This window comes from Monodelphis domestica, chromosome 2 (assembly GCF_027887165.1).
Source record: "Monodelphis domestica isolate mMonDom1 chromosome 2, mMonDom1.pri, whole genome shotgun sequence".
NCBI lineage: Eukaryota > Metazoa > Chordata > Mammalia > Didelphimorphia > Didelphidae > Monodelphis > Monodelphis domestica.
This window is the reverse complement of record NC_077228.1, coordinates 194,546,828-194,560,742: the sequence shown is the minus strand read 5'-3', so window position 1 is coordinate 194,560,742 and position 13,915 is coordinate 194,546,828. Positions and strand designations below refer to the sequence as shown.

The 13,915-nt window shown below is 50.8% G+C and overlaps 1 protein-coding gene across 3 annotated transcripts; it reads right to left on the bottom strand.

Moving 5' to 3' along the window:
* Positions 1-376: 376 nt before the first annotated feature.
* On the bottom strand, positions 377-11,449 carry KAT2A (lysine acetyltransferase 2A). 3 transcript variants are annotated; one of them, XM_056816755.1, is made up of 18 exons: positions 11,030-11,449; positions 10,324-10,447; positions 9,506-9,651; positions 9,313-9,402; positions 8,373-8,554; positions 7,866-8,057; positions 6,885-6,991; positions 6,500-6,610; positions 6,161-6,297; positions 5,784-5,992; positions 5,189-5,315; positions 4,496-4,606; positions 3,649-3,792; positions 2,484-2,649; positions 2,214-2,250; positions 2,056-2,119; positions 1,741-1,825; positions 377-1,446 (listed from the first exon to the last, which is right to left on the bottom strand). In XM_056816755.1, the coding sequence occupies exons 1-18, from the start codon at positions 11,432-11,434 to the stop codon at positions 1,253-1,255; spliced, it is 2,631 nt and encodes an 876-aa protein (XP_056672733.1). In that variant the 5' UTR covers positions 11,435-11,449; the 3' UTR covers positions 377-1,252. The 3 variants fall into 3 exon arrangements, with proteins under 3 accessions (XP_056672733.1, XP_056672734.1, XP_056672735.1); XM_056816756.1 differs by having other exon boundaries at positions 2,535-2,649; XM_056816757.1 differs by lacking the exon at positions 2,484-2,649 and having other exon boundaries at positions 1,309-1,446.
* Positions 11,450-13,915: the final 2,466 nt, after the last annotated feature.

The window sequence follows — 13,915 nt, the reverse complement described above, 5'->3', positions numbered from 1 at the left end:
TCTGTTTTCCCAATTTGCCGCTGCTCACCTGGGAATCATCCCCCATTACCAACTGGGCTTTTCCTCCAGAGCCTATGCCTGACTCAGGTTCAGAAATCCAAAGGGCTGAGATTCTGACCCCTCCCACTCTCATCCCAGCAGGCTCAGTAGAGAAGGACGATATTGGGCTTTGGGTCAGACGTTGGTCCCATCCAGGAGAGTAAACCTGGGCAGGTGGGGGATGGAATGAAGGGCTTCTAGCCATGGCCCAGCACAAACAAGTGGGAGAGATGGCTCGGAGCCCTAGGGAGGGCTGCTGGGGGAAGGGCTTCAAAATCTAGGGAGAGGGTCATGCTACTCAGGGATAATGGGAGAATGAAGCACAAACCACAGACCATTGGAAAAAACCAACCTCAGAGCTTTATTGTTCCCCAGGTGGGGTAGATGCAGAGGGAACAGATCCCTAGAAGGGAACAGATGATGGCTGGAGTGGACAAGTGCAGAGAAGGAAGTGGGAGCCCTACTCCCAAGCTGCATCCCTAACCTGATAGCCCCTCTCATTTCTAATGGCCCCTGCTCCCCAATACATCAAGACAGCAGTCAGCCCTTGGCCCCCAAAAAGCAAAATCCCCAAAGCACGAGGAAGGACCACGGATACAGCGGAGGAGCTGTGGAGCTGAGGGTGCCCCATCCCGCAGGGCCCTGTGAAACTTGGTCTGAGAACCTTTTGACTATGAAGTCTTCTTCCTCTTGAGGCAGACACGATGCTGTGGTTCGGGGATGGGAGAGGGGTCTGGGTTAGGGCAAGAGCCTATACTAGGGATAGGGAAAATTCCTAGACAGTTGTAGAGGAAGTTCCCCTCTACCCACTCCTCCCACTGGTGGAAGGGATGCAGAAAGGGTGTGGGGGAGTCTGAGTCCGGAACTAAAAGGAGGATGGAGGACTGAGAAAGAGTGGGGGTTCCCAACTTGTCAATGAGCCCCCAAAGTGAGGGGTTAATTTGAGGAGCCCAGTAGGGACTCCCTACTTGTCAAGTGAGCCCCCAAGGTAAAGGGGCAGGTTGGAGAGCCTGATGGGAGTCCCCCTGCCTTTGAGCTCCCCAAGTCAGGAACAGGCTGAGGAGCCTGGTGGAGTCCTCCTACTTGCCAGTAAGGCTTCTAGATCAGGGAACAGGTTGGGGAGCCCTGTAGTGGTCCCCCTACTTGTGAGTGAGCCCCAAGGTCAAGGAGCTAGGGAGTATTGGGCAGGCTGAGGAGCCCAGTGGGGGTCCCCCTACTTGTCAATAAGGCCCCCTTCTTTTAACTTGAAATAAAAGAATTTCTCGAGGGCGCTGGCACAGCGGCAATACTCGCTGTCTGGGGGGTTGTACTCCCGGCAGTTGGCAATCACTCTCTGCAGGTCAGCCACAAAGAGTTTCCTAGTCACGTAGTAGCGGCTCCTGAGACGCTCCGTCATGGTCTTCAGGTCTGGGGATCAGAGATGGTGGGTGAGACGCTGAGGGAAGGGAACAAGGGCACCCCAAGGGTGGGAGAGCAGTGCCTCCACTGCCTTGTCCAGGGGAGTCCTGTTGGTCTGGGGGGAACAGTGCAGGGTGGGGGAGAGGAGGAGCTGTCTGTGCTCCGAAGAGTGGGTGGGGGGACTGTGGGAGTGTAACAGCTGAGGGATGGAAGTAGGGCCCAGACTCAGGAGAAGACAGATTTTCAGGAAGAAGGGAAGCCTGAGGAAGGATTCAAGATCAGGGCCATGACCAGGGATCTCACCAATGGGGAAGCGGATGACCTCATAATAATCTGGAGCTTCTGCCTTCTTCACAGGCTCCATGAAGGGCCAGGCACTGGGGTGGGTCTGGCAAGGGGAAAAGAAAAGGGCAGATGACCTGGAAGGGACTGGGGCTATCGAAGGCAAAGCAGAAGGGGATCCCCTCATCCCGTCTGCCTCTCTTCTCCCTCAGGTATAGCTTCCCCTCTCCACCCCAATCCCTACCCTATATTACAGAAAACTAGTTGGGGGGGGGGGGGGGAGATTGGTTTTGCCTTTCTGGGGAGGCAGGGCAGCAGAAGGTGTGTCTTCTATACCTTGATCTGAGCCAACAGGTTTTTGAGGGTTGTATAGAGCTGGTCAGGGTCCTTGAGCTCCTTCCTGGGGGGACAGGGAAGAAGGGGAGTCTAAAGGTCTCTGCCACTGCCTCACCTACTTCAGTCCTGCCCATCCCCAATGCATCCACAACACTCACCCCTTCTCCTTCCCCAGCGGCTTCCATCCTGTCTCGCCTGAAAAGTGGAGGCAGGGCATTATAGTTAGAGCTGGAGAGGTTGGAGTGAGCCAAGTCTTTGTCCCAGAATGTCTCTGGAACATGAGCTGGGGAAGGTGGGAGACAGGGAAGGGAACTGGGAAGAGAATCCCCCTCACTGTCTACTGGTCTCCAAAGTAGGTATGCCTCCTGTCTGATCTCAGTAACAACAGCCCCTCACCCCTACTCACCCAATACCATCCCCAAACCTACAAGCTCTGCCTGGGGCTGCCCCCCCGGGCAGCTCAGATGCCAGCCACTCACGGATGCCGGGGACACTCTCCACAGGGATCTGTCTTACACCCTCCTTGAAGCAGCTAAGCCCCGGGTACACCTTCCGAATCTGAGCCTGTTTGCGCTCAATCAGTTTCTTGATTATCTGGAGGGGAGAAGTGGATGGGGGCCTCAGCCTCCTCCCATAGGTATAGAGGGGAAACTGAGTTTCTTCTTCTCCCCAGAACCAAGATGCCACAGGAGACCAGATTTAGAACTGGAAGGCACTTTAGAGATTCTCTAAGTCCAGCTATTTTATTTTACAGAGGAAGAAACTGAGTCTCAAGAGTAGAAAAGACTTTACAGAGGTAGTAAGCCCAGGCCCCACTAGTTCTTCCCAACAGAGCAGAAAGAGAAGCTCGAGGAGGAGAAGGACTCCTCTAAGGGCAGGTGTGATCTTAATCTCCCTCACAGAGAGGGCAAAACAAAGGGCAGGAGCTCTCTCACTGGTTTTTTCTCAGAAAGGGCAGAACCTGGCCCTTCCTTCCAAGTGCTCTGGGAGGAAGGAGGGAAAAGGACACTGAAAGGGAAGAGGCCAGGGACAGCAACCTGAACTTATGGGGGTTCCCAAATTCAAGGGGAGAAGGACAATGATTGAGTTTGGCCTAGGAAGTCTGACACTAGACAGTGATCCCTGCAGGCAAGCTTGAAGTTGGCCTTGTAAATAAGCCCTTGATAAACTCAACTGTGGCTCAGATCTGGAAGGGGGGAAAGGGGGGAATGTCCATCAAAGCAAACATATGGAGGGCACAAAAAGGATGATAGGAGAAGGGCATCAGGCTTGCTTAGATTGGCAGAATCCAAGAAATGGCAGGGACAACTAGGTGGCACAGCGGAGAAAGGGCCTGGCCTGGAGTCAGGGTTCAAATCTGGCCCCAGACACTTTCTAGCTGGGCAGATCACTTAACCCTAATTGCTTAGCCTAGCCCTCGCCCTTCTCTCTTAGAGTTGTTACTGAGACAGAAAGTGAGCATCTAAAAAAGCTCCAGGGTAGCAGGGTCTGGCAGTGACCCAAGCCCCTGGGGGCTGTCCCCATTCCCCCACTCTTTCACCAGGCTAGCCCCCCACTCCCTACACACACTTGTGCCCTCACAGTCACAGCTACCTCTTTCTGCTTCTTGATGATATGGGAAAGTTCAGTATAGGGAATCCTGGGATTCAGCTCACACTCCATCAGCGTGGCCCCCTCATAATCCTTGATGTAACCCAGATAGCGGCTCTTGGGAACCTTGATATCCTTGGAGAAACCCTGGGAGAGGCACACAGTCACTGAACACATGCTTTTCAATCAACCACGCTGGCAGGGGGAGGAGCTCTCTGGCCTGGTAGGCAGAGCTAGCTTTGGAGTTAGGAACTGGTGGGATTGCATTGGACACACATGAGCTGCATGACCCCAGGCAAGTCTCTGACTCCACACCCCAGACAACTCTCCAAGCCTATGCTATGAACAGGCTGCCAAGCTGCAGTCGTGAAAAGAGCTTCCACACCAGAAGTTCCCCACGCTGATGCACTGAAGGTCCAGGGAAAAAACAAAGCCCCAAGCCAGCAGACCGTGTGCCTGAGGCCAAGGACTGTGTGCTCACCTCTGCATCTGCATTCGGTGCTCAGAGTGGTCAATCGGTCAGATGCACCCTGAGAGAGCACCCCTCCATACTCTTTCCCCCTCCAAAAAGATCTTCACTCTTTCTGGACCTTCAATCTTATTGGTGGGCATGGGGCACTGACAGTTCAGCAGGGGAGGCCTGAAGAAGGATTTGCCCCTGTAGCTCATGCCAGGAGCCTAGGATGGGAGGGAAGGGCTTCCCCCACCTCGCTTTGGGGCAGTCTGTGGGGCCAAATGAAGACCCACCTCCATTTGTGCCAAGGGGAAAGGCATGAAGAAAAGCCTGCCACTTGGCCCAAGGACACCTGACCCAAGTGAGCTCGAGGTAGGGCCCAGAGTCTGGAGTCACCTGCTTTTTGAAGTAGCCGATGGCGTACTCATCCGCATAGGTGAGGAAGTAGAGGATATTGTGTTTGATGTGATACTCCTTCAGGTGGTTCATGAGGTGAGTCCCGTATCCCTAAGAGATGGCAAGTTACCAGTGAGGAGGGGGTCACTCCAGGGAAAAGGAAGAGGAACTGGCACCCCTGAGTGAGGAGGCAGAAGGGGAAGGGGGGGGGCAAAGAAGATGATATGTGTGTCTGGGGACGTAGGATGGAGAGTCGGGTATATATGTGCCACATGATATGCACCTTGGACTCACTTTCCCCTCTTGGAAACCCTCAAGGTGCCTGGTGCCTGAGCATGTGGGAACCTCTCCCCATCGTTAATACTTTCAAACCTACCCCTAATCACTTTGAATTAATCTTAAGTACATTCTGACATTTCCTGGGCCTATGTAGAACATGATACAGTGTACACTCCTTGAAGGCAAGGACCATTCATCTTTGACTCTCTCTCCACTCTGAACATGGTGCCCAGCACAGAGCTGGGGCTTAATAAAGGCTTTTGGACTTGATTGACAGGGTGGTCTTTGAGAATGTCCAGAGGAAAAGGTAAGTTGGAGAGAGGAAGGGGTGGCAATGGAGGTAATGAATTTGCCAAGAGGAGATTCCAGAGACAGAAGCTTGAGAAATAAGATCATAAAGGGAGGGCACCTTACCTTGACTTGTTCATTGGAAGTGACCGCACAGAAGACAATTTCCGTGAAGCCCTGGGTGGGGAACATTCGGAAGCAGATTCCCCCAATGACCCGTCCATCTTTGATGAGGGCCAATGTCTTGTGCTTCCTTGGGGTAGGGAATGGGAGGGAGGGGAGAATTGGTGGGGGGCACATTGTCACTGCTCCTGAAAACCCTTCATCAAGGCTCAGGTTCCCTCAACTCACTCCATTGGAGGTAGGGAGTAGGGGCTCCTAATGGGGAAATCTCCCAGCCTTCTTGGGGTTACCATGGAGTTCTTCCCAACCTCTGTCCTTAGGGATTAGGTGGAGAGATTAGAAGGGGCCATTTCTAGGAAAATAAGGACATTGGACAAACTATCCTCAAGTCAGAAAATGGGATGGGGTAGGGAAAAAGAGGCAGACAAGTATAAAGCTAGTAAGGGTAACATGGGTGTGCCCCCTCTCGGGATATGGTTAGTCTACGAGACTAGGAATCAGGTAAATGCCTCAGAGAAGGTCTTCCCAGGGTAATTGGAGGGATAAGAGCATTCCTAGGGGGTCAGAGAACAGGAATAAAGAGCCAAGAATGACTCACGGGTCAAACACAAGCCTGGCAATGTACTCTTTGGGCATTCGGGGCAGCTGGTGAGAAAAAACATTCTGTAGCCCAACCAGCCAGAGCAATACACGACGATTGGCCTTTGGTGCCAGCGAATTTCCTATGACATGGAACTCAATGATCCCACGACGTTCCTCTAGCCGAGCAGTCTCATCCCGGGCCGCATTGGCTGACAGCAAGCTGGTCTGAGTGGGGAGGGATGTGGAGCAGAGGAGACACAAAGTCAGTGATCCCCAACATGATGGGAAGGAGCCATTCTTGCCTGGCTCCTTGACTCTAGATGCCAGGGTCAATATTGGTCACTCCCTCCACCTTCACAGGGCCAGTAGCTCCCTACATCTATACCCAAATACCTCAGGCCCAAGCATGGCTGCAGGGTCTGTGATGGTCAACATGACCTCATTGACCAATTCCATGGGTATATCCCCCATTACTCGAAGTCGCTTTGCATCTTCCAAGGTCAGGTTCTCAGGGAGCTTCCTCTTTTCACCTATGGCAGGAAGGAATGGAGAATCAGAAATGATCAGCGACACAAAGGCAGAGTGGGAAATTTGTAAGAGGGAATAGAAAAAGCAGAAAGCTCCAGGGAAAAGGGTAGTGGAGGGAGGCAGTGTAGGGAGGGGGCAGAGTGCCAGTTGAGGGAAAGAGGAGGTCCAGTAGGAAGGGTCAGAGGTTGGTCACTGCATACTCACCTGGCATGGGCTCTGTCCCTCCAGGGTCTAGGCCAAGGGAGCTGCTGCTACTGCCACCCAGGCTCTGGGTGAATAACGGGGCACTTGGCACAGCTGCAGTACTGACAGTGGCTGAGATGCAACACACATATCCAGAAAGAGGGGCAGGAAGGCAGGGATGGTGTAAGGCAAGATATATAAAGTAGAGAACAATCACCCCCCCCCCCCATCCCCACTCCACCATGCCTCCACCTGAAGGGAGCTGATCTGTCACAAAGAAACTCAGATCTTCCTCCCAATACAAGATTCTCATTCCCTGCCTCCCTTTATATGGCTGCCACTTGACCCCTGTGGGGCTCTGCCCTTTAGGTATCAATAGGATTAGGAACCCTACAAAGCTAGGTACCTGGACGGGGAACTAACTGTGGCCCCTCTGCAGCAGGCATGGTGAAACCTGATTCCCAGATAGGGGAATTTTCCCCATAGATTTCTTCCTCTAACATGGACAGGAACCTGAGAAAGGAATAAATCAGACACAAGGTATCTTCCTTGAGAAGCACAACAGGATGAAGGCCAATCACTCACTGTTCCCCATTCCCCACCAGAATGGTCAGTGATGGTCACTGTTCCCTCAGAACTGCTACCATGACATACTACAGTGGAGAGAATGCTGGATTTAGAACCAGAAGATTCCAATTCAACTCAAGCAATTCCTGAGCACCAACGAAATGCCATGCACTAAGAATTCAAAGTTAAAAAACCCCAAAAAACAAAGTTCTTGCCCTCAAAAAGTTTATATTCTACTGGCTTCAAATTCACACTCTACCACTTATTAGCTGTATTTGACTTGAAGCAAGTTTGAATGTCAATCTCCATATTTATAAAATGAGGTTGAGTTAGACGGCCTCTGAGGTCCCTTTTAGCTCTCAAGCTGATTCCTGTGACTGATTTCTCTGTCAGACAACCTCAAAGGCCAGGGTGCTAGTGACAGGCAACGGATGAGCAGAGGAGACACAACCCTACCCCTTGTAGGAACTACCTGCCTCTTGGGAGAAGGTCCTCAGGTAGCTCCCTGTATGATTTGGAAGACACAGTCTCCCCCACTAGGGGTTCCCAATCACTTGGGGAGCACCAGGACATATCCTCAGAAGAGAACCAGAAAAAATCAGCAGCTGGACAGAACCACAAAGACAAGAGCTTGGAGAGATGGTTGGATGAGCTAGAGTTACTATGGAATCAGTCAAGGGAGACTTCTTGGAAGAAGTGCCTTCAAATGGGGAGTAGAAAAATGAGTTAATACAAAAGAAGGGAACAGTGGGGGGAAATGGGACACAAGGGGCTCCAATGCCAGGGAAAGGTAATTCTGCTAGGCTGAACCAACACATACTTGGGGAAATGAGTAAGGATAAGCGTCCTCTTCTCGGGTACCAGTTTGTCCTTCTCCACTCGAAACTTCTCTAGCAGCTGTCGGCGGGTAACAGTAAAGATGGATCGAAGGAGACTTCGCCCAAAGACATGGGTTGTCTCATATCGGGGCAGGCTGTCACAGCTTTGTGGGACATGACAGTAACACAGCCACCTGGGGCAAAAGGGATTGGAAAAAAGAAAAAACACTGAAGAGTCTCTGGGCTGAACTTCTGGACTCCTAGCTCAAATGATCTGGCTCCGTTTCTAGATAACCTCTCCCCCAGAATCCCCCTCCAGATCAGCCCCTCCCTCATGGACTAGATGACTACTAGCCCTAAACATTTTATGAACTTGTGACTATCGAACACTATCTTTTTATCCCATTTCCTTCCTACCCAGGAAAATCACTGGGTCCTTCCTCACTGTTCCTCTCCTTCCCCAAAGCCTTCAGTCTACATTAGCTTCCCTTAGCTTCCCTAGGAGCTACCTGGTGTAATTGACCTTGTAGGTGGCCACATCTTCACCCTGTGACCTCTGCCGGAACTGAGCAGGAGTCTCCAGCTTCCAGTAGTTAAGACAGAGCAGGAACATCTTGGAGAGCTCAAACATCGTCTGCCGCTCCCTCGGGGCCAGATGGCTGAACTTAAACTGCACAAAATTCAGTACACCCTTCGAGAAATGGGGGTGAGGTCAGCACTGGAGCTTGAGGGCTGACACCCCATTCCAACAACATCTTCCTCTGACTCTTTCCTTTCTTCCCAAGGTGCTTAGCCTTTTGACCCACTGTTCTGAGAACAGGGATGCTGCTACCTCCCAAGGCTACTTTTTTTTTTTTAACCCTTACCTTCCATCTTAGAATCAATACTGTGTATTGGTTCCAAGGCAAAAGAGTGGTAAGGGCTAAGCAATGGGGGTCAAGTGACTTGCCCAGGGTCACACAGCTGGGAAGTGTCTTGAAGGCTGATTTGAACCTAGGACCTCCCATCTCTAGGCCTGGCTCTTAATCTCTCAAATCTCAATCCACTGAGCTACCCAGCTACTCCCTCCTGAGGCTACTTTTGGAAAGCTCCAGTACAGTCTTTCCTGTCATGGGAATTAAAAATGAGCCTTTCAACACTCATTGCTCCTGGTTCTGTGCTCTGGAGTCAAGCAGATCAAGTCTAATTCATCTTCTACAGGACAGCCCTTCAAGACCAAACCCATTACCTCCTCCTCCTCTCCAGGCTAAATATTCCAGGTCCTTCAACTGATTTTTGTCTGGGATGGTCTCAAGGCACCTCTTACTACCCTCACCATCTTCTAGTTTGCCAATATCCTTCTGAAAACAGGTCTTTTAGATATACTACTCCAATACCTCATCATCATCCTCACCCATTTTTTGGAAGAAGTAACATCTCTCTACCAGCCCCTCCCCACCTCAGACATACCTGCTCAATATTGGGCTTCTCAAAGGGGGGACTTCCCAGTGATCCCTCTACTACTGGTCGTGTCATCTGTAGGATGCATTTTCTCAAAAGCTGGGTGAGGAAAAAAAAGGTTTCCAAAGTTCTTCTTTCCCTACTACTTCTCCCAAACCCCTTCATTGTATCCTCCCCCAAACCCATCCCTAACTAGGCTCACCTTAAAGAGGTAGAAGTAAACCTGTTTCGTGTCTGTGTCTTCTTCCTTGTGTACAGACATGAACAGATTCTCTACATCCACCACCATCCCCAGCAGCCTGTTGATTTCATCCTCAGACACGTTCTCCAGGTGGGACACATGGTCAGCTGCAGGGAAGGTAGAACATCTTCACTGGGGTTGGGGAGGGACTGGTGACATATCATTAGGGTCTCTGCTCCTTCCAGTAAATGGGAGTGGGGAGGACTCCCCTCTGAGGCCCCCCAAAATCCAGCCAAATGGATTGGTTCCTTCCATGTCTGGTGAGTACCCAAGATGGCTAAAAATCAGAGCTAATCTGCTGCTTCCAACAGGGGATTGGGGTGGGGTGTAGATCCTGTTCTAAAGTGATAAGAATGTCTACCTTCTTCTCTAGAATACACTCCCAGTGCCTCTGACCCATTTCCCCCTTTAAAGATTATTTCTGGGGAGGCAGCTAGGTGGCTTAGTGGATTGAAAGTCAGGCCTAGAGATGGGAGGTCCTAGGTTCAAATCTGACCTCAGACACTTCCCAGCTGTGTGACTCCAGGCAAGTCACTTAACCTCCATTTCCTAGTCCTAACCACCCTTCTGGTTTGGAACCAATACACAGTATTGATTCTAAGATATAAGGTATGGATTTAAAAAAAAAAAAGATCTCTGATCTTCATAGGCATTTATGATAGAGACACCTAGATCAGTTCACTTCTGCAGTGATAATGCAACCTAGACAGCAGAGGGTTTCTTTTTGTTTCTCCCACCCATTCTCCCTGGCTTCAGTTGCTGCCACCCCAGCCCCTTACCCAGGGGATGCTCGCAGCTCCGGCAGGCCTCACTTAAGTTAGCTGCAGGTTGTTGCAGGTCCATTCGGGGAGCAGTGGGAGGTTTGGGGTTCTTCCAGCCATTACACTTGCAAGCATCATTAGCCTGACAGGGGTAAGGAGGTAGAAACCACATTCAACATCCTCTCCCCCACCTTTAAGGTACCTATTCCAGGCTGACACTGTCCCCTTTGATGCCATTCCATCTCTTAGCTCCTAGCATTTTCCTTGCCTGTCCCTCATCCCTGGAACTCTTTCCCTTTCTCCTCATTTTTCACTACCTGGTTTCCTTCAAGTCCAAGCTAAAATTTCACCTTTCCTATTCATCTTTATGCTACTGATGATTACTATTTGCTTATCTCGTGTGTAACTTGTTTGTACATATTTGTTTGCATGTTGTCTCCCCGTTAGACAGTAAGCTTCTCTAGGGTAGGGGCTGTCTTCTGCCTCTTTTTGCATCCCCAGCGCTTAGCAATGCCTGATAAATAGTAGGCGCTTGTTAAATGCTTATTGCTAGACATACTGACAGTGCCAGCCTGGTTTCACTCCCCAAAGGAGTGGGAGGGAGAGTCCTCTTGCAGAAAGCATCTTCAGGTTGGGGGGGGGGGGGGGGTCCTGTCCCATTCCTGCCCAGACTCCACTCCCAGGCTTACTGGCTCCGCCCCCGCTCCCCGAGGCCCCGCCCCACCTTGCAGGCCGAGAAGACCCCGAGCTTCTCCAGCTTCTTGGCCCGGGGCAGCGCGCGGACCTGCGCCTTCCTCTGGCTGGCGCGCTGCTGCTGGCTCAGGCCGGGCCGCGCCGGATCACCCCCGGCTCCAGGCGCCCCGCTCCCCACCCCGGGCGTCCCGCTCCCTGGTGCCCCCGCTGGGGCCGCGGCCGGGCCTGGGCAGGGGGTAGGAGCTGGGGCCGGGGCCGGGGCCGGAGCCGGAGACTGCAGGCTCCGGGGCTGCGGGGTCTGGGCCTGGACCTGGACCTGGGTTTGGGTTGGAGTCTGGGCCTGGGCCTGCGCCGGCTCCGCCATAGCCTCCCCCGCTGCGCAGCGCGGCGCGGCGCAGCGCAGCGCTGCGAGGCGCACCCAGCCCAAGGGCCGCATGGGCCGCCTGGGGCTACTGCGCACGCGCCGCTGCGCTGAGGCATGGTGGGAGTCGTAGTCTCTGCCTTCCCCGCCTGCCCTAGGACTTACTTCCGGGACCCTTACTTCCCCCTCCTCAAATCTCCTGGGGCTCTGTGAGGCCCTAGAGAATGAGTTACGGAGTACTGTCCCTTGTCTCTCCTCTAGCCCAGGTTCCGAGTCCTTTCTTGATCCTGGGAATGACTTGGCCCCTGTCTTCTAGGGATGGCGCCCTAAGAGGGTTTGGGGTCATACAATGGGGGAACCCTTTGTTCTGTCCCCACGCCAGGCCCCGCCCCGCCAAATTCACCCCTCGCTCCCACCTAGAGGTTTTCTGGGCTGGAGCCGCAGCTGGACTAAAGATATTTTGGCCATTCAGCAGGGGCTAGGAAACCCGAGAATTGAGGGTGCGAGTGGAGACAGTGCAGAGATGCGGGTCATTGCTTCCCCGGAAGAGCGGAAGGGGAAAAGAAAGGCGTAGTTCTCGCTTGAGTTCTGGAGGGTCAAATCACTGGGAAAGGTGGAGGAAAACAGGCTCTCCGAGGACCGTTTCTCCCCCCTTACTGGTTCTGTACAGTTTGAGATGGGAGATCTCCCGGAAGGAGCCCGAGACCCCCTCCAGTGGGGAGGAGTTTGAGTCCCCTTAGTCTAAGAATGGTCCTGGCTTTATTAAAAAAGAAGCGTTGGGGAGAAGGGACTGAACCTTCTTAAAGGGTCAATAAAAGGAGTTGTATTCAAGATAAAAGTTGGAGTATTAAAAGGGTCTCAGTGAGAGGTAGGTGAGGTGAGGAGTAAGAAGTAGTACAGGTGAACCTGGCCAAATCCGGAGGAATTGGAGATGTGTAGAGACCTGCCACAAACTTGAAGCTGGGATATTTTAAGTCCTCCCTGACCACTTCCTCTAAAAATGTGGCCCCACAGAACCAGAACATTGTGCACAATTGCAGAAGTACTGTAAGATGATCAACTGTGAATGACAACTCTCAGCAATGTCAAAGATCCAAGACAACTCCAAGAGACTCATGATAAAAAATGGCATTCACCAATAGAAAAAGAACTGATTCAATCTGGATGAAGATTTGAAGCATACCATTTTTCTGTATTCATGAGTTTTGTCTTATGTCAGTGATGTCTTTCACAACATGAAGATATGGAAACATGTATTGAATGAAAGCACATATACAACCAACATCAGATTACTTGCGTCTGGGAAAAGGGTGAGAAAATGTGGATGCAAAATGTCAGAAAACAAATGTGAAAAAAAAGTTTCTACATGTAATTGGTGAAAAAGTGCAACAAAAAATTGAAAATGTGGAAACTTGCAGGAAGGGGAAGATCAAGAGACTAGCCAACCAAAGGTAATGAGTAGCCCCAGAAGCCAGGAGGGAGGAAGCAGGAACAAAAGGAGCCAAGGTACCAGTTGAATTTGTACAGGATAGCTTCAACCTCCCAGAATTTGATAATGATGGGTGGCTGGGTGGTCCCTGAGGGTTCAGGCATTGGGAGCAATGCCTGATGGATGTACCAAGATGCTGCTGCCTACTCTTCCAACCCCTACTTAGATCTAGCTAGAGCTACTTCCATCTAGGACCTAGAGATATATCCACATAAACTAAAGGAAACTATAGCGTGCCAGCAGCTTCAACTCTGAAGAGCAGGAAGTTTTAGAAGGAAATTTGAAATTGTGTGAAAATACAAACTGCTTTTGACCCAGGGATTTCATGAAAATGAGAAAAGGGGCAAGAATGGAGATCACAGGGGTTCTCTAGAAAAAGTACCTGTTAACACCCCAAGAAAGTTGTAAGTTATGTAGATGGGTTGACTTCCTGTGGCAGATGGGAAACTAAAAAAGGAGTATTTGTCAGAAAAGCCCCTTTGCTTAGAAATCTCTGTAAAAGAGACCGGAGAAAGGTACTACCTTGCTCACATTGTTCTTGTTCAATTGTTTCAAACACCACATGAACCCATGAAGTTTTCTTGGCAAAGACATTGGAGTGGTTTGCCATTTCCTTCCCCAGTGTGTTCCCATTATAGATGAGAAACTGAGGTAAATGGGGTTAAGAGACTTGTTCAGTTACTGCAGTATCTGAAGATGGATTTGAATTCATGTGCTCTATCCACTGCAGAACCTGGAGACAATACTGTGACAGATCTGAGAAAAAGTCAACAGGGTGCTCACACAGTGGAAGGGGGAGAAAAAAGATGTAAGAAGTAGCGAAATCAAGTCAGTTAAAGGGTTTAAATCCACAATGCCTAGATGGGACACATTTATAGGAGAGTTAATGTAATCAAGGAGCTGATGGATGGCCCTTTTGCCCTGTGCACTTCAGTGATGTCAAACTCAAAAACAGGAAACCACTAATAACTTCTATAAGGATCCCTTTGGACCATATATTGAATTAGTTTAAAAATATAATATCAGTTTTACTATATTTTTTTCTTTAAAAAAATATTTCCTACTTA